Source organism: Nomascus leucogenys, chromosome 22a (assembly GCF_006542625.1).
Source record: "Nomascus leucogenys isolate Asia chromosome 22a, Asia_NLE_v1, whole genome shotgun sequence".
Taxonomy (NCBI): domain Eukaryota; kingdom Metazoa; phylum Chordata; class Mammalia; order Primates; family Hylobatidae; genus Nomascus; species Nomascus leucogenys.
Genome location: NC_044402.1, coordinates 123,156,910 through 123,184,072, shown reverse-complemented (window position 1 = coordinate 123,184,072; position 27,163 = coordinate 123,156,910). Strand labels below are relative to the sequence as shown.

Sequence of the window (27,163 nt, the reverse complement as noted above, 5' to 3'; positions counted from 1 at the left end):
AGTAATAATACAAATTAGCCGGGCATGGTGGCACACGCCTGTGGTCCCAGCTACTCAGGACCCTGAGGTGGGAGGATTGCTTGAAGCTGGGAGGTCAAGGCTGCAGTGAGCCTGCATGACAGAGTGAGACCTTGTCTCAAGAAAAAAAAAAAGAAAAAGAAAAAGAAGTTTGGAATATATGTATCTGACCAAGAACTCACCAATAAATCAGTAAGTGAAAGATAAGCAATCCAATAAAAAAATAGGTAAAAGACAAATCGTCACCCCATAAAGGAGGGTATCTAAATGGCCAATGAACATACAAAATGAAGCTAAATGTCATTATTAGGAGAAATTGAAACCACATGAGATACAAAGATGTACTCACAAGAATGGCGAAAATAAGAGTTATATTCACAAGTGCAAATAAGGATGTGGAGAACTGGAAATCTTAGACACTACTGGTGAGAATGAAATTGTTATAATTCTTTGGAAAACACAATGGAACATACTAAAGCTGAACATATGCACGCCTCGGGACCCAGTAATTCTACTTCTACATTCATACTCAAGAGGAAAATATACATATTTGCTCTAAAAGGCACATAAAAGAAAGTTTGGGGTAGCATCATTTATAGTAGCCTCAAAATGGAACCAGTTCAAATATGCATCAATATCAGAAGGGATAAAGTGTGGTATATGGTCATGAGTTAGATGCTACACAACAACAAAAATTAATGAATGAGAGCTACATACAGCAACATGGTGAATTTCACAAATAGAACAGGGAGTAAAAGAAACCCGATACAGAACAAAGCATACTGTATGATTACATTTAAATGAAGTCCAACTAATCTATGGTTTCAGAGATTTGGGGAGCGGGTACCTTTGGGGAGAGGCACAGTAGAGGGTATGAGAGAACTTCTGAGGTACTGATAATGCTGTATTTCCTAACATGGGTGGTGGTTACTTAGGTGCGTGTTTACTTTATTGGAAATTAACCGAGCTGCACATTTACAATTTGTTTACTTTCCTCTACGCACACCACAGGTTAATAAAAATTTATAAAGTTTTAAATTGTTTTTCTTGCTCAGGCACAGTGGCTCACGCCTGTAATCCCAGCACTTTGGGAGGCCGAGGTGGGTGGTTCACTTGAGGTCAGGAGTTCAAGACCAGCCTGGCCAACCGTCTCTACTAAAAACACAAAAATTAGCTGGGCATGGTGGCGCATGCCTGTAATCCTAGCTACTCGGGAGGCTGAGGCACGAGAATCGCTTGCACCCAGGAGGCAGAGGTTGCAGTGAGCTGAGATAGCACCACCACACTCCAGCCTGGGTGACAGAGTGAGACTCCATCTCAAAAAATAAATAAATAAATAAATAAAATATTTTTCTTATTTTGAACCAAAAAAGTGGGGATGCACATTTCCTGTCTTATACAAGTAAGCCTCTAAAAGTCTCTTCTTAATCTCTAGGCACTACTTACACACCTATATCCAGATAAAGACCTAGGTACCAGGCCTCTATGAAATTCTCAATTCCATTAGGAACTGTAGAACTTTCTTCTCCTTCCCCGGCTATACTGTCCTTCCATTTATTAAATGAAGTATGCAAAGCATAAAACAGCATGTCTTGAGATACTCCTGCCAGCAGTCTTCCCTCTGTCCTAAGAACTGGTGCCTCAAACAGCCCCAAAGCCTCATGCTGCTGACACACTGCTCCATGGTCGTTTCTTACACAACTCTGCACTTGCCACAGTTAACTCCTAGAGTTTTAGAAACACAAAAGTGGGCATCCATGCTTGGATGGTATTTGCTGTTCCAAGACACTCTTATTACATTTTCTACAAGTCAAAGTTTATAAGCTGGCCGGATGTGGTGGCTCACGCCTGTAATCCCAGCACTTTGGGAGGCTGAGGTGGGTGGATCACAAGGTCAGGAGTTCGAGACCAGCCTGGCCATCATAGTGAAACATCGTCTCTACTAGAAATACAAAAAATTAGCTGGGCATGGTGGTGGATACCTGTGTCCCAGCTACTTGGGAGGCTGAGGCAGGAGAATCACTTGAACCTGGGAGGTGGAGGCTGCAGTGAGCCGAGATTGTGCCACTGCACTCCAGCCTGGGTGACAGAGCAAGACTCTGTCTCAAAAAAAAAAAAAAAAGTTTATAAGCTAAACAAAATTATGTTGAAAAAATAATAAATGTATGATGTGGCCTGGGCTCCCATGTTAAATGCAATATTCAGACTAATGGATGAATCTTGTCAAATCTGACTCAATAAAGTGCAGATAAATAAGGGAGAAAAAATAGATTTATCAACAGATGACAGATAATATCCATTGCAATCCACTTGACATTTACTGTGCACTGCTGCCAGGTGTTCTGCTGGGAACTGTGTGCTGGGGGAGAATGTATACAAAGGTGAATAAAATAAGATTCCTACCTTCAAAGGACTCACAACCTACTGTGATGAACAGACATGAATATAACCAATCATATGCTTATGCAATAGCTTGCTCTGATTGTTAATAAACTGATATTTATGCAGTACAGGTTCAGCATCCCAAATCTGAAAATTCACGTTTGAAATGCCCAAAATCCAACACTTTTTGGATACTGACATGACATCACATGAAAAAATTCTACACCTGACCTCATGTGATGAGTTGCATATGTGATTAAAAATATTGCATAAAACCTTTAGGTTATGTGTATAAGGTGTATACGAAACATAAATGAATTTCATGTTTAGGCTTGGGTTCCATCCCCCAGATATCTCAGTTGGTACTTTCAAATATTCAAAAATCTGAAAAAAACCCCAAATCCAAAACACTCCTAGTTTCAAGCACTGCAGATAAGGGATACTCAACCTATGTGACCGAAGAGACTTTGGAATGAAAATCTCTTAAATGTCATTTTATCTACTGAACTAGAAATATTTGTGTTAATATTAAAATAAATAAACATCAGGAAATTAACATTCTTGTCTTTTCTGCTGGTAAATTGTCATTTTTCCTAGGAAGTCCACTCCTAGGAAATTATCCTAAGCATAGTTTCCCATAGTAAGCTGAGAAGAAACTAGACGACACTGGAAAAAGGGGTCCCAAAGCGTAATGGATGTGAACAACTGGCACCCTGTTAGGTATCCATTCCTACCTCCCAGCTGAACTGAAGATGTTGGAAAGATAAAAATGGCTCCCTTGGAAATTAGGTTCTACAAGTTTGATGCCTTCTTGCAGAATCTAGAAGGTGGCACAGAGTCTGTAGAAGCCATCTTCCTCCTGCTATTTCTGTGATCTGGCGAAGCCTCAGAAACGTGAGCTCCAACAGCAGGACTAAGGATTCCAGTGTCTAGTCACTGCTCTCAGTTTTCTAGAGGCAACCAAGGCAGCTACAGTGGCTGAGTTCAGCCTAGTGTCTGGCCATCTGATTGGTGAGCACTGAGAAGTGGGAGGTGGAAGACGGAGATCTGGCAGTGGTGCTGGACACTGAGCATAGCAATGATCTCTGTGCTCACCAAGCTCCTCCAACACTTTGTACGCACCACATTCCCTGTATTAAATTCCATTTTGCTTAAATACCTAGAATAGATTCTATTTTCTCCTCTAATATACAGCATTTAACAATGCTAAACCAGTTTCTTTGATTTGAAAATATTTAAGAACCTTTATAATTATTTTGGAGCTTCAAGATTTAATGGCTGCCCTGATGGGTTTTGGACTCACATGGAGCCAGCCTGCGGCCCCTTTCTTTTGGTCAATTTCTCCCTTTTTGAATGGAAGTATTTACCCAATCCCATTGTTTCTTGGAAGTAACTAACTTGTTTTTGATTTTACAGGTTCCTAGATGGAAGGGACTTGCCTTGTCTTAGATGGGACTTGGGACTCTGAACTTGTGAGTTAATGCTGGAATAAGTTAAGACTTTGGGGGACTGTTGGGCAGTCATGATTATATTTTGAAATGTGAGAAGGACATGAGATTTGGGAGGGGCCAAGGGCAGAATGATATTATTTGGATCTGTGTTTCTGCCCAAATATCATGTTGAATTGTAATCCCCAATATTGGAGGTGGGACCTGGTGGGAGGTGACTGGATCACGGGGGTGGATCCTTCATGAATGGTTTAGCACCATCCCCTTGGTGCTGTTCTAGTGATAAGAGTTCTCACAAGATCTGGTCATTTAAAAGTGTGTGGCACCTCCCCACTCTCTTTCTTGCTCCTGCTCTGGCCATGTAAGATGTGCCTGCTTTCCCTTCCCCTTCCACTATGACTGTAAGTTTCCTGGGGCCTCCCCAGAAGCAGAAGCCACTATGCTTCCTGCAGAACTGTGAGGCAATTAAGCCTCTTTTCTTTATAAATTAAAACAAGGAAGGTTTATATACAATTGCACTGAGGAAGGGCAGAGGACTTGGCACAAACTGCTTCCAAATCCCTTTTTTCCTCATCAGAGAATCTCCCGGGACTGCTGTTTTATAGAACACTGTATAAAATGCAACAGAGAGGATCACCTTGCTTTTTTTCACTCAATGATATAACAGATTTCTATGCAACAAAATTTTTAAGTTAGAGTCTCTTTAGAGTTTATTTTTTATTTCTCTACAAGAGATCTCTCTCTCTCTCTCTCTCTCTCTTCCTCTCTCCCTTTCGTATGTAGGAGTACAATTTAATTTTTAAATTTATATACACTAAAAGTTACTCTTTTTTGTTTACAATTCAATGAGTTTCAACAAATGCTCAGAGTCAGGTCAAAACCACAGCAATCAGTTGCATAATTCCCCCCAAAACTCCTTCATGTAGGAGGAAGGACCAAGCCCTCCTACCACCCCAATTCCTGGCAACCACTGGTCTCTCCATCACTATGGCTTTGCCTTTCCCAGAGGTCACAGAAATTAAACAGTATTTAGCCGTTTGAGTTGGCTTCTTCCATTTAGAATAATTCATAGGGGAACCATCAACATGTTGCATGCAACAGTTCAGTCTTCATTACTGCTGAGTAATGAATGGATTACCATTGAATGGATGTACCATAGTTTGTTTATCCGTTTACCAGTTGAGTGACATCAGGTTGTTTCCAGGTTTTAGAGATTAGGAATAAAGCTGCTACATCAATAAAAATTACATAATATTAGATAGCTAAATATCATCCCATATCTTGATACACCATTCATTTAATTGGATAAATCCTTACTGTTGTACATTAGATCATTTCCAATGTTGTACTATTTTAAATAACACTGCAACTTCATTTAAGTGTCTGTATGTATTTGTTCCACTATTCTTTAGGACAAGTTCTTAGAAAAAATTCCTGGGTCAAGAGGTATGCATCATACATTTTACTACTTTTGATACATATTGCATTTAAATGTCCCTTAATGAGAATGTCCCTTTACTCACAGCCCCTCATCAACCTTGACTGTTATTCTTTTTTTTAAAACCAATATCACAGGCAAAAATTTAAAAATGGTATCTCACTTTTATTTGTATTTATTTTATTCCTTCATATCTCCATACATACATGTGGAATTGTTTCCTTATATTTATTGGACATTTTTATTTCTTCTTTTAGGAATTATCTGTTCTTGTCCACTGGTATGCTGGGCTTTTGCTCATTGATTCATTGTATTAACCCTTTGTCTATCACCTATTACATTTATGGTTTTCAAGACGACTTTCAATTTTTTTATAGGCAGAGATTTCTTTAAAAATGTATGCAGTCAACTCTTCTAATCTTTTCTTTTGTGGATTATTCATTTAATATCACGCCTAGAAAGGGCTTTTTCTATTTTACATTTATACAACTATTCACTCACATTTCCTAATTTTTCCAAATGGTTTTGGAAACAGCATGAAGAGTACAGGAGGCTTCCTGGCTGAGGCACACAGTGTACCCCTGACACATTGGATTTGTTTCTGCCTCTCCATGGCTTTGAGCTGCTGTGCTGTCATTAAATACTTAGGATTCTTCTTTTCTAAGGAGTTCATTTGCCTTTTGAAGAAGGTGAATTCTTTATTGAACTAGGTTGACATTTTTTCTTATGATTTGATTTAGAAATAAGGCTTTATTCTCAGATTTCAGTGTTAGCTAAGGAATTATAGTAAATCATTCTATTTCTCTTTCTTTTTATTCCACTATTGGGACAGACTAGCAATAACTTAGAGGCTTACAAATAAAAATAAAGTGCAAGCACATGCCAATATTTTCCTAAACATCATAACAATGATCTTGCTGGCAGAAATTTGAATTTATATTTTCCCAAGGGGCCAAAGAAACAATTTTTTATTCTATTTTTTTATTTTTTTTGGAGACAGAGTCTTGCTCTATCCCCCAGGCAGGAGTGCAGTGGTGCGATCTCAGCTCACTGCAACCTCTGCCTCCTGGGTTCAAGCGATTCTCATGCCTCATCCTCCCGAGTAGCTGGGACTACAGGCGCCTGCTACCATGCCTGGCTAATTTTTGTATTTTTAGTAGAGACAGGGTTTTACCACGTTGGTCAGGCTGGTCTCGAACTCCTGACCTCAGGTGATCCACCTGTCTTGGCCTCCCAAGGTGCTGGGATTACAGGCGTGAGCCACTGTGCCCAGCTGAAACAATTTTTTAAGACAATGATGTAAACATCCTTCCTTGGCCTTTCAGCTAAAATAGAGTATATTACCTATTCATATCATTTTAATTAAAAAGTGATGCAAATAAATGGGAAGGTCAGGTTCGTTTTACAAAAGGTGACTTCACAAATTTTGAAGACAGTGCTTTTTGCATTAAGAGAGGCATACAATTATAAGCTATGGAAAAACTTCACCCTTCAATGAAACTACCTGTAATACACTATATAATCCAAAAGGCAAGCACCTAATAAAAGAAAGAAGCAAACGGAGCCTGGCTGCTATGGAAGATTTCATCAACCCCTTAGTCTTAAGTAGAAACTGGAACTCACCTAGAAACACAAATACAACACGCAGTAGTGTTAGATCTCAAATCCGTGCTGTCCCTAAATGTGGCTGCTTTTTATTTATTTGGGAAAAGTGGATGCATTCTCAGTATCACCCAGACTTTAAGCCTTTATCGAGCTCCCTGCTCAGCATGCTGGAATTTAATCGGCACTTCTGAGTCTTTTGAGAAACCAGTCACTTCCCAATGAGTCCTAGCCCCTTCGGCTACCTGGCCATTAGCCTCAGGGAGGTCCCCACTTCCCCTCCCAGTCAGGCTAATTGTCAGTTAATTGCAGGCTCCTCCAGGTCTGACCACACACCATGCTGAAGCAGCCTCCGAGGTGCCAGGCCGCAGAACGTCAGGGGCCAACTGGTTCCTCCACTGCGGCAGAAAGGATGCGAGTGGCTTCTGGTCTGAGGCAGATGGACCCAGTGCCTGCTCCAGCCCTTTCGACTGTGGCTCTCTGCCATGCAGGGGCCTCTGACCTCTGCATCACTCTGGTGCCTGACCAGCTTCTGTCTTCGTCCGTCTCCTGTGGTCTGCACTCAAGGCTCGTCCAGCTCCCATCCTAGATTTCCAGCCCTTCCAGCAGCGGATTCATCCCACACTTGTAAAAAAGATGAAAACGGTGCCCCCACTGTGGCATTTATTTATTTATTTATTTTGAGATGGAGTCTCGCTCTGTCACCCAGGCTGCAGTACAATGGCATGATCTTGGCTCACTGTAACCTCCGCCTCCCAGGTTCAAGCAATTCTCCTGCCTCAGCTTCCTGAGTAGCTGGGATTACAAGCACCCACCATCATGCCTGGCTAATTTTTGTATTTTTAGTAGAGACGGGGTTTCACCATGTTGGCCAGGCTGGTCTTGAACTCCTGACCTCAGGTGATCTGCCCGCCTTTGCCTCCCAAAGTGCTGGGCCACTGTGCCCAAAGGCTTGAGCCACTGCGCCCCCGCTGTGGCTTTTTGAACAGTGTTGGGAAAGAAGATACAAAAATTAATTTGCCTGTGTTTGTGGTCAGTAATACACATGAAAGTTCTTGCTGGAAAGTGTGCTAAGGCCTAATCCCAACAATGGGTAGCTGAACTTCTCCTTTGGTGGTTAAATAATAATGATTTATTTTGTCTTTTAAAAAAATTAAAACCAAGAGGGAGTGAATGTTTTACCATGAGTATTTATGACTTTTGAAACTAGAAATAATTCCCTATTTTTACAAAAGGTAAAAATATGTCTCTCTAGGGTAAAGAGAAAACAATGGACATACTAACATAGTGACTGATGCTCAGAAACATAACGAAATTCCCATTTTGTCTCAGTAACTCATCCAACAGGGCGTAACAGAAAGTAAGGCTTGGTAGGGTGTAATTTATATTGCCATCGGCTTTTTTTCCCATGTTAAGTAAGGCAGTTTGAAGTAAGTTTTTTTAAACAACATGAAAAAATACAACAAAAGTGCTCTAGTCCAAAGCCAGAACACAGTTTTGCATGGTCTGCAGATAATTCAGTATTTGAGAAACCTTTTCAACATTCTCTGACTCCAACCAAAACTAAAGCAAAACTTGGGAGGAAAAAAAATAAATGAATAAGCAAATAAAACAGTATCTGTGTAATTATCCCCAGATCAAACAATTTAGGGACAATAAAATAAAGCAGCATTTCAGCTAGGTCAGGTGCAAAATAATGGAACAAGTATTCACTGTTTGTTCATATTTCACACATTAACAACAAAAATTCTGGCTAGTTTTACTGTTAATATATTTGGGATGGTTGTTTTATTAGTCAAAGGGCTTAAAATCTGTTTTGTGTAGGTTGAATAGTCAGGGCATCATAAATATAGTCTGATCAGCCTATACTAGATCAGTTTGCTCTAGCCCTCCTTCCTCCACAAACACAATATTAGGTCCACATTTTGAGCCTTCAAAAGAGAAGAAAAAATGCCATGCTATAGAAGCAGAGGGCATATCATGGGGCTTTGTCTGCCCTGCTCCTGCTGCCAGGAGGCACTTTATTTTAGAGAACTGAGCCTCCTGTATGCCAATCCCAACCGTAACCTTTGCTGTCAATCAGAGCCACTGCTCGCACAGGTTGGCTCCAGACCTGGCTGGTTCCATCACAGTTCTCAGCACCCCTGGGATAGCATTTGATGCAGCCACGGACTTGTTATCCAGGTGCAGCCAATGTGAGATCTTCCCTGAAACTCTCCTCCCTGAAGTCCTTTAAGGAGCGAAATAGAAAAAAAAAAAAAAAAAAAGAAGCCCAGAACTCCAATCTCAGGGAGGATGGCAGCCTGAGAGTATGAATCCACCATGCAGAGATAAGCTTGGGGAAGAGTGGTGAGGGAAGTTTCTGATGAAGGTCAAGGGCGGGGGTCCCACTCTCCCAATGCCAGCTGTACCTCTAACCTCCTTATACTATGGTTATAAACATCAATACATTTCCCTGTAAGCTTAAACTAGTTTGAGTTGATGTCTGTTATTTTCATTCAAGGATTCCTGACTAATGCATCTGGTAAGCACTTGATTTGGGGCATACTCAACTGTGGTGAACTTATTGGGCTCTTTCCAGTCCCTGTTCCCAGGACACTGCCTTCACATCCTACAGGGGTGACTCCCAGGTTGCATTTCTGCTCTGCGACCTGTCCCCCTGCCAAGGCTCACTGGTCCAAGGGTAGTGCTGGGTCCAACCGAAGTCTCACCTGCATATGTTTTGATCTGACGGAAGGGTTGTCGGGAGCTGGGATACATGAATGGTGGCACTCCAAAGGGAAGGTGATGACACTCCTCAGAGCCACCCCTCTTCTGATCCCTCCTGAGGCTTTTTTTGACAGCTTCCTGAGCTCCATGAGCTACCCCAGTCCTTCCAAGACATTCTATCTTCTCTCCTTTCCCTTTTTCTCTCTCTCTTTTCCTTCAGCTGGATGCAACTGGTTTATTCTTCAAACTAAGAGAACATGAAATTATACACCAAAAAACTGTTTTCATAAATTATCACTTCACGTAGGACGCCTTTCACCATGGGAAAATGTAAGACCTCAGTAAAAACTGGCTTCAGCAATAAGGAACTCTGTTTTACCTTGAATGGTGAGCCCAGAGGTAGGGTGGCCCCAGGGGTGGTACAATCACTCAGTGATGTCATCGGGGCCCCGTGTTTTATTTCCATGCTTTGGCATGGACAGTACTGATTTATCTCAAAGGCCAATTCCCCAAACATTCCCAAATGGCTGCTGCTCACAAATGGGGCTGTGTCATCATTCACGTCCAGCAAGAGATAGAGAAACTTCTCCTCCATGCATGGAATAGCATAATCAGATTTGGAAATAATTTCCAAGCAGTGGTGTAAGAGCAGCTGTGAGACATATTTAAGAGCCAGAACGGATTCAGCTTGGTGACTACCTGACTGATGGAGGTGTGGGAAGGGAGGAGCTGGGGTGTTGCCCATGTTTCTTGCTTGGGTGTCTTGGTAGACAGGTACGCCCTCCCTGGGGTGGGGCCAGATCTGGTTTGGTGAGGATGATGACACAGCTGTGCAGGTTTAATGCCTCCCCATGCTTCATTTGGGCCTGCCCAGGAGACTAGCTGGAGCCTTTCAGCAAAGCCTTGACAGGGGCACCAAACCACATCTGACGAGGAGTGACTTCCTAAGAGGTGGGATAAGCAAATTATTTCTCTCCTTAAATTGCTCTCCTGCTTATGCAGAGAGAGCCATTTTTTTCTTTTCTTTATTTTCTTTTTTCTTTTCTTTTTTTTTTTTCTTTTGAGACGGAGTTTCACGCTTGTTGCCCAGGCTCGAGTGCAATGGCGTGATCTCGGCTCACTGCAAACTCCGCCTCCCAGTTTCAAGTGATTCTCCTGCCTCAACCTCCCAAGTAGCTGGGATTACAGGCATGTGCCACGACGCCTGGCTAATTTTTTGTATTTTTAGTAGAGATGGGGTTTCTCCATGTTGGTCAGGCTGGTCTCGAACTCCTGACCTCAGGTGATCCACCTGCCTCGGCCTCCCAAAGTGCTGAGATTACAGGCATGAGCCACCGTGCCCAGCCTAGAGAGCCTTTCTATCAAGTAGGCAGCCACCTGAATGATGTACTTATACGCCCTGAGCATCAAAGCTGTGTGCCATCAGAGTGGTTCATGTGGATGCTGGGTGCCTACAGAGTATCTGTCTCCACCTTCCAACCCAGTTTTGTTCGGGGGCATGCCCATATCTAGCATGAAAGACAGATCATTAGTCCAATCAATGACTCTCAACTCCGGCTGCATATTAAAATCAACCGGGGAGCTTAAAAAAATACCAAAGCTCAGGACCCACCTCCATATATCTATTAATATGTATACACACACACGTAACATAAAATTCACCACCTTAACCATTTTAAAATATCCAGTGGTATTAACAGGATTTATGTTGTTGTGTAACCATCATCATCATCCAATTCCAAAATGTCTTTCATCTTATAAAACTGAAACTCTATACACAATAAATAAGAACTCCTCATTCCTCCCTGTCTCCCTGACAGCCGCTGGCAACCACCATTCTAATTTTGGTCTCTATGAATTTGATTACTCTAGGTATCTGATGCAAGTGGAATCATATAAGATTTCCTTTTCTGACTGGCTTACCTCACTTAACATAATGTTTTCAAGGCTCATCTATGCTGTAGCAGGTGTCAGAATTCCCCTCCCTTTTAAGGCTAATAATACTCCATCATATGTGGACAGGCACACCTCATTTTACTCTGCTATCCTTGACTGCACTTTGCAGATACTGTGTTTTTTACAAATTGAAGTTTTGTGGTAATACTGTATCTAGCAAGTCTATCAGTGCCACTTTCCCAACAGTCTGAGCTCATTTTATGTCCCTGTGTTCTCTTGCTTTCCTCTCGCCTCCCTATGCTCTGAGACACAACAATATGAAATTAGGCCCATTAACAACCCTAATAGCCTCTCAGTGTTCAAGTGAAAGAAGAGTCACATGTCTCTCACTTTATTTATTTATTATTTATTTATTTTGGAGGCTGGATCTCATTCTGTCACCCAGGCTGGAGTGCAGTCGTACAAGCATAGCTCACTACAGCCTCCAACTCCTAGGCTCAAGCAAACCTCTCTCCTCAGACTCTCAAAGCACTGGGATTCCAGGTGAGCCGCTGCACCTGGCTGTCATCTCTTACTTTAAATCAAAAGCTGGAAATGATTAAGCTTAGTGAGGAAGGCATTTCAAAAACTGAGACAGGCCAAAAGCTAAGCATCTTATTCCAAAGAGCCATATTGAGAATGGAATGGAAAAGTTCCCGAAGGCAATTAAAAGTGCTACTCCCATGAATACATGAATGATAAGAAAATTAAACAGCCTTATTATAAAGTTTGAGTGGCCTGGTTGGAAAATCAAACCAGTCACAACATTCCCTTAAGCCAAAGTCTAATCCAGAGCAAAACCCTAACTCTCTTTAGATCTATGATGATTGAGAGGTGAGGAAGCTGCAGAAAAAAAGTCTGACACTAGCAGAATTTGGTTCATGAGGTTTAAGGAAAGAAGCCATGTTCCAAACATAAATGTGCAAGGTGAAGCAGCAAGTTCTGATAGAGAAGCTATAGCTAGTTACCCAGAAAATCTAGCTAAGGTCATTGATGAAGGTGGCTACATTACACAACAGCATTTCAATGTAGATAAAACAGCCTTACATTGGAAGAAGACGCCATCTAGGACTTTCACAGCTAGAGAGAAGTCAATGTCTGGCTTCAACACTTCAAAGCACAGGCTAATGCTCTTGTTAGGGGTTAATGCAGCTGGTGACTTTAAGGTGAAACCAATGGCCATTTACCATTCTGAAAATTCTAGGGCCCTTAAGAATTATGCTAAATCTACTCTGCCTGTGCTCTAGAAATGAAATAACAAAGTCTGGGTGACAGCACATCTGTTTGCAGCATAATTTACTGAATATTTTAAGCCCGTTGTTTTGACCTACTGCTCAGAGCAAAAGATTCCTTTCAAAATATTATTGCTAATGGACAACACACCTGGTCACCCAAGATGGAGATGTACAAGATGTACAAGATTCATGTTGTTTTCATGCCTGCCAAACACAACATCCATTCCACAGCCCAGGGATCAAGGAGGCATTGCTACTTTCAAGTCTTACTTTTTAAGAAACACATTTTGTAAGGCTATAGCTACCATAGATAGTGGTTCCTCTGATAGATCTGGACAAAGTAAATTGAAAATCTTCTGGAAAGGATTCACCATTCTAGATGCCATTAAGAACCTTTGTGATTCATGTTCGTGGGAGGAGGTCAAGCTATCAACATTAACAGGAGTTTGGGAGATATTGATTCCAGCCCTTATGGATAACTTTGAGGGGGTTATGACTTCAGTGGAGGAAGTAACTGCAGATACGATTAAAATAGCAAGAGGCCGGGCGCAGTGGCTCATGCCTGTAATCCCAGCACTTTGGGAGACCAAGGTGGACGGATCACTTCATGTCAGGAGTTCAAGACTAGCCTGACCAACATGGTGAAACCCCGCCTCTACTAAAAATACAAAAATTAGCTGGGTGTGGCAGCGCATGCCTGTAGTCCCAGCTACTTGGGAGGCTGAGGCAGGACAATGGCTTGAACCCGGGAGGCAGAGGTTGCAGTGAGTAGAGATCATACCATTGCACTTCAGCCTGGGTGACAGAGTGAGACTCTGTCTCAAAAAATTAAAAAAAAATATATATCAAGAGAACTGGAATTAGATGTGGAGCCTGAAGATGTGACTGAATTGCTGCAACCTCATGATAAAACTTGAATGGATGAAGAGTTGCTTTTTATGGATAAACAAAGTAATCTTTTCAGATGAAATCTACTCCAGGTGAAGATGCTGTGAACATTGTTAAAATGACAAGAAAGGACAGAATATTACATAAACGTAGTGGATAAAGCAATTGCAGGGTTTGAGAGGATTGACTCTAATTTTGAAAGTTCTCCTCTGGGTAAAAGGCTATCAAATATCATCACGTGGTTTGGCATATGTAAAGGGGAGAAAAATAAGGAAAAAAACAGCACTGGCATTCTACAAAGAAACCTTTCCTAAAAGGAAGAGTCAATTGATGCGGCAAACTTCACTGTTGTCTATTTTAAGAAACAGGACACGGTGGCTCATGCCTGTAATCCCAGCACTTTGGGAGGCTGAGGTGGTATGATTGCTTGAGCCCAAGAATTTGAGACAAGCCTGGGCAACATAGTGAGACACTGTCTCTACTGAAAATACAAAAATTAGCCAGATGTGGTGGTGCATGCCTGTAGTCCCAGCTACTCGGGAGGCCGAGGTATGAGAATTGTTTGAATCTGGAAGGCAGACATTGCAGTGAGCCAAGATCTCACCACTGCACTCCAGCCGGGGTGACAGACTGAGATGCCTCAAAAACAAAAACAAAAACAAAACTTGCCACAGCCACTCCACCCTTCAGCAATCACTACCCTAATCAGTCAGCAGCCATCAACACCGAGCCAGACCCTCCGCTAGCAAAAACATTATGACCCACAGAAGGCCCAGATAATTGTTAGCATTTTTTAGCAATAAATTATTTCTAAATTAAGGTATTATATGCTTTTTTTAGACATAATGCAATTGCACACTTAGTAGACAACAGAATAGTGTAAACATTTTTATATGCACTGAGAAACAAAAAAAAATTGTGTGACATGCTTGATTGTGATATTCACTTGATTGTGATGGTTTGGAACTGAACCCGCTATGACTCTGAGTTAGGCCTGGGTGTCACACTATGTTTATCCATTCATCTGTCAGTGAACACTTGGGCTCACCTTTAGGCTATTGTGAATAAGGCTTCTCTGAACATGGGGTACAAATATCTTCAGAGAGATTTTTTTAGAAGCTCCCCACGGGGTTGGAATATGCAGCTATGGTTGAGAGCCATTATAAAAGACATTCCCTAGAGATTGTGAGGGGCCCAGGGAAGGGGTATGCTATCATAGTTGGCTCAATCTAGCTATTCCATCCTAACTATATCATCATGTCAGGTAATCAGCAGTGTAGACATCTGTCTCCTTCAGTAGACTTGGACACCTGAGGGGTGGGGTAGGTTTCTTTACCACAAGAGCTCCCAGATCTCGTTCCAAGCCCAGGGGCCTGTAGGAGCTGATTAAGTTGCTGCTGAATAAAGACTATTAATCCATAATTCTACCTTATCCTACCATTAAAACCAACTGTTCCCTTGTACTAGAAATTACTCATCATTGCACCCTAGGCCATTCTCTGGTCCTGTAGCCTGACTGGTACCTGGGCCTGAGCCTGAGTCAGGGTCTAAGATCTTTATGAAATAAAATTATGAGCATGAAAGAAGCCCTGGGTCCTGACAGAACAGATGGGGTTGGGGACAATGGTTGCTGTGGCCTCTTGCTGCAGCTTCTTCTGGGACAAGTGCTCCCAAAAGGGGGGCGGTACCCATTCCTTGCATCTGAATGAAAGGCCTAATCTATCTTCCCTTAAATACCTGCTTACTGTCCCCACAACTCACTTTAAAAAGAAAAAGCTGCAGCTGTGTTTCTGTTGAGGTGGGTTTTGTGTACTCTTTATTCATCTCTGTAGCTCCACATGCACATGCTTACTTTCATTTTAACTTTAACCTAAGTTCTCAAGATCATTCTTTTTTAAATTTTACTTTAAGTTCCAAGATCCATGTGCAGAACATGCACGTTTGTTACACAGGTATACGTGTGCCATGGTGGTTTGCTGCACCTATTGACCATCCTCTAAGTTCCCTCCCCTCACCCCCAACCTCCCAACAGGCCCTGGTGTGTGTTGTTCCCTTCCCTGTGTCTGTGTGTTTTCATCGTTCAGCTCCCATTTATGAGTGAGAACATGCGGTGTTAGGTTTTCTGTTCCCGTGTTAGTTTGCTGAGGATGATGGCTTCCAGCTTCACCCATGTCAAAGGACATGATCTCATTCCTTTTCATGGCTGCATAGTATTCCATGATATATATATACCACATTTTCTTTATGCAGTCTATCATTACCAAGATCATTTTTTATTAAAGCCTACAGAAATTAAACAGTAGCCCCAGATAAAAAGAGATACCAGAGAATCCAAGAGTTCTTCATTCCATATTGAAGTCTATGAACGTATTTGGAGAGAACCTCTTTGTAACACGAAGCAGCAGCGTAGCAAATTGAGAATGCCCTCCTCCCCTCCTTCCCTCCATCTCAGAGGCCACCAGTGTGGTGTGATGTGGGATGGGGACAGCAAGGATGTGCCTTGGGAGGTAAAATTACAGGCCTGGCCCTTCATTGCTCCTTTCTTATTTCCGAGATCTGAGGCCCACCTTCACCCAGACAGCACCCAGGTCAGGGCCAGGCTGAGGTGAAACAGGTGAGGCACAGCATGCAAATACAGGGTCAGATCTTGTCTTCACTTAAAATTTGACTATTTAGCTCATCATGGGGTTTTGTAGCATGAATTTTGATTTTTTAAAAAACTGCATTCAAATTATTTATCTTGATTCTGAGATTTTTAGCACTCTTTAACCTGGAGACTTGCCTGCCTCTTCTGAGGCCTGGCCTTGAGTCAGTTGCTGTCAGCACCTTCCTTTGCATTTTAAGAGGAAAGCATAACGTTGCTCTCTGATAGACCCTTGGCAAGCCGTAAACCCCCTTCTCTGAGTTACTTCGGCCTCTGTTCATTTTGACAAATGGTCTCCCCAATCTGTTCACTCTGCGGCTTCTGCCCTTCTGCCCCCTCTCTCCCACGTTGCCCATAAAAAACCCACACAAGGGACCAGGGAGAGAAGCAAGAAGGCCTGTGTGGGGTGTGGGCCTTTCCCTCCCAGGTTTTTTGCTAACTTAACTTTTGAGCTTCAGAATTGAGATAAACACACAATGAGCAAGGGCCCATTTCTTTTTAAAAAAATCTTTCTCGTACCCATTACGATGATAAATAGCGCCCCTGTGGTCAACCATGGCCAGCCTTATGCTCTGGAACTTCAAGGCAGCTGTGGACACACTGGGAAATTGAATTCTCAAGGAATTTTAACTGTGCCAATCATAGCAGCCCTGAGAAATATTTCTAATATAGTAAAAGGGTGGATGGACCTTTAGATGCTGATGGGACTCTGTGTTCCCACCACTGCCTCCAGCCTAAAACAGTATGGAAGGAAACAAAGCCATGATTCCGGGCTCCTCTGACCTGGTGGGACCCTTACCTTGCAAGGGCACTGGAGACCCCTGATTTCAGGCCCCTCTCTGTGAGGGGCCTCACTCGTGCCTGTGAGCCTGGGGGCTTTTCCTGCACTGCTTGCTGCATCGTCAGTAAACTGATGTGAATATAAATGACCGGAGTCTCCAACACTGTTCTAGCCCATTTTCAAAATCTTGAGGGTTCAGCGTAGCTCAGCCTCATTGATATTACCTTAATGTTTCATTACTATTATCATACATGCACCCGAACATAATAATTACTTAATGCACTGGCATGATGAGAAATATAATTACATATGCAAATAATTTTATAAATAAGTAGTATGAGAAACATATTGACACAGTGACACAATACCATTCAAACAATTGCCACAACACCTGACCACAAAGCCTTACCAGGACCGTATGCATCCCAGTGTAGAGCCTGCTGAGACACACCAAGGTGGAAAACACCACGGCCATCACCAGTCCCAACAGAAATGGATACTGTGGGGGGAGGAGAAACAACAAGGGAATTAGATCACACTCAGACATATATGATTTGATGTCACAGGTGGAAATAGGATTCATTAATGCAAGAATTGCTAGTGCAAGTCTTGCATGCCCCAGACCAGCAATCTGATTATCTTAAAACATTTTTTAAATGGGGAGACAGAAGAAAGAGAAGGGGAAGATACCTAGGTATACAGTTCTGGGAGGAAGTTTCACAACATATAAGCATGCACGTGAGACATAGTAGGACTTGGCTTTAAGACTCATGACCACAACTACAGTGCTGGCAGTTTTAGTGAAATGGATAACTTTGATTTCTACCTATTCTTTTTTTTTTTTTTTTGAGACGGAGTCTTGCTCTGTCACCCAGGCTGGAGTGCAGTGGCGCGATCTCGGCTCACTGCAAGCTCCGCCTCCCGGGTTCACGCCATTCTCCTGGCTCAGCCTCCCGAGTAGCTGGGATTACAGGCGCCCGCCAACATGCCCGGCTAATTTTTTTGTATTTTTAGTAGAGACGGGGTTTCACCGTGTTAGCCAGGATGGCCTCGATTTCCTGACCTCGTGATCCGCCGGCCTCGGCCTCCCAAAGTGCTGGGATTACAGGCTTGAGCCACCGCGCCCGGCCGATTTCTACCTATTCTTAAATTAGAACGATAAGAAACAAACAATTTGACCAAGAAGCAAGGTAGACAGATAGCCAGGGCTATAATCTGAAAATCCCAACAAGCGACTTCTCCTCCTCTGTAGAAGACGCAGGGGCAATGAGCCCAAAGTCAGAATCGGCATATTTGGGTCCAGATGTCAAAAGTACTTGTGCAGATTCTACTGACTGTCAACATTTGCTGCCGAGTAATACTAGCGGCTAGAGGAATCTGGCTAATGCTGAATCATATAAGGAACACACAGATACTCTGCTTATAAACTAGACATAGGCGTATAATCTACCTGCTTCAAGCACTAGTGTCTGTGGTATTCTGTAGTAAGAAGATCAAAGACAATAGAGCACTGTCTGTATTAGGCAAAGCACTTTATACTATCTCCTTTAGTCTTCACATAGCCCTATGAAGTAGGCTCTGTTATTAGCCCCCTTTTACAAATAAGGAAGCCCTTACCCATGATAATAAATGACATTATTAATAAACTGTATCACAAAGGCACTTTCCCCTCAGTGCTCCCATTTGACCCTCACAACAGGAGCTCGGGGTTCAGAGAGGTGAAATGATCTGCCTGAGGTCACACAGCTGGTAAGTGAGAGTCAGAACTGGAGGCATGCCTTCTGAGTCCAAGCCCAGTGTGTTCTTCCCCTTGTAACACATGAGTACCGTAACACCTGGTTGTCATGTCTGTTCTTAAGGTTTATCATTAACTCAGTCTCAGATTTTAATTTAAGAGTGTTAAGAATTAATGAGTTAATACATTTGGAAATTAGAGTATCGGCAGTAGCCTCAACACACATTTTTAATATTTTATTTCAATAGTTTTTGGGGTACTCAACACACATAAACCAATATATAATATATATAAATATATATAAATAAATGAATAAATATAAAATATATAAATAAACCAATATTTAGAGCTGTTTATGAGCAAACAACTCAGCTAGCTAAATACATTCACCATTAAAAATCAAATAGGAAAGAAATTCACAACATGACTCCAACCTTATGAAAACTGCTACATCATGTAAGTTGACAAGAATTTTTTAAGGAGGACTGGGTGGCTCTGCAATGGATGTGTCTGTGGTGACGGTGGTGGTTTTCCTGCTGCAAGCCTCCACTTGCTGCTTTTCTCTTAAGTAACATTAGCATGTTCACAGACTTCTCTGGGCACCAAGATCAACCCACTGGGAGCTGGTGCTTGGCCCACTACGTTCTTCTAGGGCAGCTGACATTGGGTACAACATGGCTCAGCAGCCTGCACTAAGTTAATTCAGACAGTGCCGGGAGCTCAGACTTTGTTTGGCCCTGGCATGACATTTAAGTAACTGATGACAAAAGATGATATCTAGTCAAATGTATTCCTTGTAACTGTCCCTTTCTTATGTAAGAGAGGTCTAAACCCAGATGACCAGGTAGAAGGCTACAGCGGTAGAGCTGGGATCCCACACTAGTCCTGGTCTTTCCAGCTACATGAGACTTCCTGCTTCTGCATAACCTGGAATATGGAACATCCCTGGGCTTCTGGGGTAAAGGGACAGGGCAAAACAATACTGCCATTTATCTACAAGACTGCTAGATTTAATGGAATCTAAAACTTCCAGTGGGGCTGGGTACAGTGGCTCATGCCTGTAATCCCAGTGCTTTGGGAGGCCCAGGCAGGCAGATTGCTTGAGGCCAGGAGTTCAAGACCAGCCTGGGCAACATAGCAAGACCCCTTCACTAGAAAAAATCTTTAAAAATTAGCTGGGTATAGTGGTGCATAGCTGTGGTCTCAGCTACTTGGGAAGATGAGATGGAAGGATCGCTTGAGCCTAGAAGGTCAAGACTGCAGTGAGCGGTGATGGCGCCACTGCACTCCAGCCCCAGCAACAGAGACCCTGTCTTAAAATCAAACAAACAAATAAACAAACAAATAAAACTTCCAATGGGTAAAAGATAACACTTATAAAATTAAACATAAGATTAGATCCATAGGTCTCAAATAGGATAAAAATAACTTCCATTGCTGTAATAATATAACTGTTTAAGTCTTAACTATAATTGGCATTTAAGCAGATATTAAGTAAAATTCTTCTATTTTCAACATTTATTAATCCTCTGCCATTTAGACTGTTCTGGAAAACTTTGAGCCATCATTTCTAGTGGCTGAGCCTTAACCAGGGCAGAGACATCCTTAGAGGCTAATTTGAGGCACAGACTCTTTGCTGCCCCAAGCCCTGGGGAGTCTGGCAGAGGGATTTGGTGGAATCATCTCAGCCCTGGAGAATCATTTACTAGGACATAAACTCCTCTTGCAAACAGAGGATGAGAACACTAATTCAAGCACTGTCTCATCAGGCAGCCCAGGGTGATAATACACGCTGGTCTCCTGGGATGGCCCATATTATGCTAGCTGTCCTTGTGTCATTATTAATATGGTGCTGATGTTCACACTCAGGCATAACCTGATTTAAATGCTAAATTATATAGTCACTTTATTTATGATGCAATTGTCATCTGTTTAATAGGTTTCAGTTTCTCTTAATCTTTATTTCATAAACCTTAAGGTCCCTCAAAGCAGCTTTAAGAGAAAATTCACAAGTGCAGCCTCTATTTGCTGCCTCAGTAGGTGGGTAGGAAGAAGAACCAGGCCACCTTACCTGGTATCTGTCCATAGTAGAGATAAGGAGAGTGAAGGCAATGGCGGTGGCCGCCATGGCGTGGGTGGACGGCATTCCATATTCAGCAATCAGTCTCTTTTCCAGTTTCACAACTGGAGGGGAGGAGGGACGGGGCCACTTCAGGATATCCTTGGCCACTTGGCCAATATACATCACCAACTGCAAAACCAAAGGACCGAGGTAAGTCTAATCAAATAAGGAAAATGAATGCATTTCCAAGTGTCATGGATATATTTTGGGGTTCTCAGGTTGTTGATTGAAGGCTCCTTTCTCTCTGACCAGCTACTTGTTGGCAAAGTCTTGTAGGATATTTTAGTTGGTAAAAGGAGAACAGGCTTTCCGGATTCCATAGGACCACTGAGCAACTAAGATATGACATTAATGCATATATTATTTATTTTAATCTTGTATTTAACAAACACTTACGTAGCTTATATATGTGTTGGACACTGTTCTAGGAGCTTTGCAGATTTTTACTCAATCTAGTAAGACCTGGAGAATGCAGACCAATTTTACAGATGAGTAAACCATTGCACACTCATCCACAGGCACACAGTCAGCAAGTGGCAGAACTGGGATTAGAATCTAGAAAGTCTGACTTCAAAGTCTGTGCTTAAACTACCACATGATGCTACCTCCAAACCACGATGGTCCTGCACTAAAGATAACCTAATACTCAAACCAGGCAGCACTTGTTTTCAAATTTTAACCACAAAAGTGACTGTTCTTACTTGAACAGCTAGTAAGATACTTTTTGAATGCCACTGTTGTATGAAGGCAACATACTGGATTTACTGTAACTTCTTTAATAATCAGGAGCATCAGTCAAATAAATGGTATGGGTATTTTCAGTCTTCAAATAAAGACTCAGGTTGGATGTAGTGGCTAATGCCTATAATCCCAACACTTTGCGAGGCCAAGGCGGGAGGACGGCTTGAGCCCAGGAATTCAAGGCAAGCCTGGGCAAGATGGTGAGACCCTGTCTCCACAAAAAACTTAAAAATTTCTCAGGTGTGATGGTGTATACCTGTGGTACCAGATACTTGAGAGGCTGAGGCGGGAGGATTGCTTGAGCTCAGGAAGTCCAGATTGGAGCCACTGCACTGCAGCCTGGGCAACAGAGCAAGACCCTGTCTCAAAAAAAAGGGCTCAATACGGAGGTTTTTTTTTTTTCTTTTCAGAGTCTCACTCTGTCGCCCAGACTGGCATACTGTACCCAGCACACTGCAACCTCCGCCTCCCGGGTTCAAGTGGTTCTTTTGCCTCAGACTCCTGACTAGCTGGGATTACAGACATCTGCCACCACGCCTGGCTAATTTTTGTATTTTTGTAGAGACAGGGTTTCACCATGTTGGTCAGGCTGGTCTTGACGTCCTGACCTCAGGTGATCTGCTGGCCTCGGCCTCCCAAAGTGCTGGGATTACAGACGTGAGCTGCCACGCCTGGCCTAATATGGAGTTTTTAAAAATGATTTTTCCATGAGGTCATTAACGAAGAAATATTCTCCCTCCTTTTTTTTAAAGCAGAAGATAGAAATCAGAATTCGATGTACACGAACATGTTCTCAAAAGAAGACATACCACTGTTCATATCTACTGAAAGAAGATGAAAAAATGCTCAGCATCACAAATCATCAGAGAAACACAAGTCAAAAACCACAATGAGATACCGCCTCACACCAGTCAGAATCACTATCATTAAAAAGTCAAAAAACAAAAGATACTGGTGAGGCTGTGGGGAAAAGGAAATGCTTATACACTGCTGGCGGGAATGTAAATTAGTTCAGTCACTGTGGAAAGCAGTTTGGAGATTTCTCCAAGAACTTAAAATCAGAGCTACTGTTCGACCCAGTAATCCCATTACTGAGTATATACCCAAAGGAAAGCAGATCATTATACCAAAAAGACACATATGCTCATCTGTTCACTGCAGCAGTATTCACAATAGCAAAGACATGGACTCCACCTAGGTGCCCATCAGTAGTGGACTGGATAAAGAAAATGTGGTACATGTACACTATGGAATACTACACAGCCATAAAAAAGAACAAAATCATGTCCTTGCAACAACATGGATGGAGCTGGAGGTCAAAATACTAAGCAAATTAATCCAGGAACAGAAAACCAAATACCACATGTCCTCACTTATAACTATGAGCTAAACACTGAGCGCACAAGGACATAAACATGGGAACAACAGACACTGTGGACCACTAGAGGCGGAGGGAGTAGGTTGAAAAACTATTGTTTATTATGCCCACTACCTGGGTGCACTATACCCCTGTGACAAACCTGCGCATATAACCCCCATATCTAAAACAAAAGTTGATTTTTTAAAAGAAGAATTGGATGTCCATACCCTCTAAAAGTGAATAGGATTATTAACAATGGACTAATTTACTTTGTCAAAGAAATGTACAGGACAACTTCATAATCTAATATGCAAGAGCAAGGTATTTACTTAAGTACCTGCCTTTGCAACTTAAAGCATTGTCTGAGAACTGGCTGTACCAGCCCCACCCAGGAGCTGCTTTAACATGTAGTCATCTCAGGATTCTCCTTAGACCTACTAAATTAGAATCTCTGTTTTCACAAGCTTGCCAGGTGATTTGTGTGCACAGGGGAATTTAAGAAGCACCGCGCTGCGTAGTCCTCTTGTACAAATCACTTTGTTGTGGGCTTTAATCATAAAACATATTTTACCAGGACTGTGTTGACCTTACCAGGGTTTTATTTAGCTCGTGATGGATGGCATTACCTTGCTTGGAACAAAACCCGCTATGAAGAACTATTTCAAAATAATTTTGGTTAGTCAGCTGGATTGCTGTAGGAGTTCCCACATTCTTGTGCTTTCTTTTAACTCCTTGAGTTGCCGGTTAATTCCGTGCATAATTCCAGCAAACCCAGTAACCCCCTGAGAAGGTGTTGCATATGTGTTTGTGCTTCACTGCCACTTTGCTCTGGGCTAAAAACCAAGAACCACTCCCTGTGCACAGCAGGCCAAATCCACAGGCTATAAAGCCTCAGCGACAATTACCCTGAATTCCATAGCTGCAATTTCGAATTGGACTTTGAAACTTAACTTCTTTACCATCCACTTAACCACCAGGAACTGCTCTCCTGGAAATCAGCTCACTCTTTTTATGTTTCTGCCTCCCTCCTGTGAACCTGTAAAAACCACAACTAACTGACCATTATCTGGGGAGTTGAAAAACTGGCAGGTATTACCGACTACTGGGAATTTCTCAGAAACTGCTTGAAATACACTTCTCAGTCCTACTTCTTCCTCACCCACCAACATAAACAAAATATCATAGGCATAACTACTAATCCTAGTTCCCTCAAAAATACTTAAAATCCTCACACCCTAACATAGAGGATAAGGGTAAAAAAATACTTAAAATCCTCAGAAACAGGAAACCTTAAAATCATAAAAATAATGATTGGGTGACTCTCCTTCAGATAAAGTTAAATTTCTTTGACGTTCATGAGTTCCTTTGTCTTCATTTATATTTCCCCTTCTATGTTTGAAGAATGTTTTGTGGAATTAGGAAAATTATTCATTTTATTTAAAAATATTACAGCTGCATATTATGTCTCATTAATAATTTTCAAATAACAATGACTGTGATCACAGCTCTCTTTATACAGGAGAAAATAGTTAGAGCTACATTTTTCAAGTTGCAGAGGAAAAGTATCACTCTCAGAAGGTTGTATCCTGTCTCTGGCATTGCCATTTGTGACAATGATGCTATGATGAGCCAAGCCTTGTATTAGGTCCCCATCCTTGAGTAGGGAAAACGGTAACACAATAAGAAGATTTCAGAGGATAATGTGAAAAGGCTTTGAAAAACAATCCACAGAATATGTGTATATATATAGAGAGAAAACTCTGGTTCAACCTGGATGGCCAGAGAACCTGTGGTTGGTTAAAGTGAAATAGGAGAGTTCCCTGACTTCCCTCACAGGATGTGCGACAGGGGTGTGGCTCGTCTGTTTGGCTGCAGCTGCTGCTGAAACCCCTCACGGGAGAGGAAGCACGCAGACGGGCAGGGTGCAGGGAGCCGGGGCAAGTGCTTTTGGGGCTCTGGCCCCACGTTAGGAGTCTAGGGATGTGTGTCTGCAACTCTCAAAGCCCCAGTGGGCATGCTACAGTGCTTTTTTAGCTCTGCTATCACAGACAGCTTAAGTGTTAACCAGCTCAGTGCCATCTTGGTACCCGGGTTCTTGTCCAGCGTTCAGGAAGGCCTTGAAGGATGGTGAATACAGAGGTTTTATTGAGTGGTGGAGGTGGCTCTCAGTGGAATAGATGGGGAGTTGGAAGGCGGATGCAGTGGGAAAATGATCTTCCCCTGGAGTTTGGCTATCCAGCAGCTGATCTCCTCTCTGACTGTCCCCAGTGGAACTCCTCTCAATGTTCAGACGTTCTTCCTCTTCTGTCCTTCTCTGCTGTGCCATTCGCTGCTCTTCTGCTCTTCTGTTTGTCTGCCTGTGGAGTCTGGGATTTGAGGTTTATATGGATACAGGATGGCGGGGTGAGAAAACAGGAATGCCTATCCCTATTTAGGGCAGTGGGTTTCCAGGCTGGAGGGTGGGGACTTTGCCAGGGGACCACCCTCTTCTACCCAGTATTTCCCTGTCTCCTGTCTGTATCAAAAGGAAGATGGTTTAACTAAGGGATGGGTAAAGAAGCATCCAGGTTGCAAGAACAGCCAGAGCAAAGGCTTGGGGAAGTGATGCTGGATAACAGGTAGTGGGAACTCCTAGGAGGTTAGGACCACTAGAGTTTAAACTGTGAGGCACACCGCTACACATCCACTAGAAGGGCTAAGTTTCTCATTTCCTAAATGAAAATAAAATAGTGCTCATCTCCTAGATTTGTTAGGAGAATTAAATGAGAAAATGTATGCAAAACATTTAGTATAGTGCCTGGCACATAGAAAGTGACCGATATATATATTACTATAATAGTCAGCATTTATATTTTTATTAAACAAATATTTATTGGGGACCTACTGCCATGGTCTAAGTGTGTTCCTCAAAATTCACAAGACTGACACATCAAGTGATGGTGAGGACATGGAGCACCTGAACCTCTCATATGCCTCTGGAGGAAACACAAAAGTGGTTCCACCACTTTGGAAAATAGTTTGGTAGTTTCTTAAAAAGTCTACCTATATACTTATATGGTAAGTTTCTTAACATATACTTATCATATGATCCAGCCATCCCACTCTTAGATATTTGCCCATGAGGAACAAAAGCAATATGACCAAATACTCACATATGAATGTTCATAACAGCTCTTTTTTGTAATAGCCTCAAACTGGAAACAACCCAATTACCATTAACAAGTAAGTACACAAATTGTGGTATAATCACACAAGTGAATACTACTCAGCAACAAAAAAGAATTAACTATTGACATATGCTTACAACACGGATGAATCTCAAAATAATTATGCTGAATGAAGAGAAGCCAGACCAAGACAAATGACAAAGTAAACAGTACATACTACATGAGTGGTTTATGTAAAATTCTTGGAAATGTAAACTACTTTATAATGACAGAAAGCAAGTAAGTGGTTGCTAGGGAGGGGAAAAGAAATTACAAATAGGCATAAGAAAACTTTAGGGGGTGATAAATATCATCTTGATTGTGGTAATGATTTCAGGGATAGGTACCTATCTTAAAGTGTGTCAACTTCTATATATTTTTCTCTTTTTGAGACACAGTCTCGCTCTGTTGCCTGGGCTAGAGTGCAGTGGCACAATCTTGGCTCACTGCAACCTCCACCTCCCAGGTTCAAGCGATTCTTGTGCCTCAGCCTCCCAAATAGCTAGGACTACAGTCGCACGCCACCACACTGGGATACTTTCTGTATTTTTAATAGAGATGGGGTTTCACCATGTTGGCCAGGCTGGCCAGGCTGGCCTTGAACTCCTGACCTCAGGTGATCCGCCTGCCTTGGCCTCCCAAAGTGCTGGGATTATAGGCATGAGCCATCACGCTCAGCCCTCAACTTACATATTTTAAACATGTGTGAACCCTGTGGCTACACTAAAAGTTATTGAATTACGTGCTTAAATGGGTGAATTGTGTAGTACACAAATTATACCTTGATAAAGTTGTTAAATATGTGCAGTTTACTGTATGCCAATCATGTCTTAAAAAGTGGTTCAGGCTGGGTGCGGTGGCTCACGCCTGTAATCCCAGCACTTTGGGAGGCCAACGCAGGTGGATCATCTGAGGTCAG

At 42.2% G+C, this 27,163-nt stretch overlaps 1 protein-coding gene across 1 annotated transcript in view; it reads right to left on the bottom strand.

Moving 5' to 3' along the window:
• Window positions 1–27,163, bottom strand: part of SGPP2 (sphingosine-1-phosphate phosphatase 2) — a 135,619-nt gene that overhangs the window by 16,369 nt on the left and 92,087 nt on the right. Inside the window, exons 3-4 of the mRNA XM_003272420.3 lie at window positions 20,887–21,066; window positions 17,490–17,579 (exon numbers count right to left, since the gene is read on the bottom strand). Of these exons, the coding sequence (XP_003272468.2) occupies window positions 17,490–17,579; window positions 20,887–21,066 (270 nt within the window). The remainder of the gene's footprint in view (window positions 1–17,489; window positions 17,580–20,886; window positions 21,067–27,163) is intronic.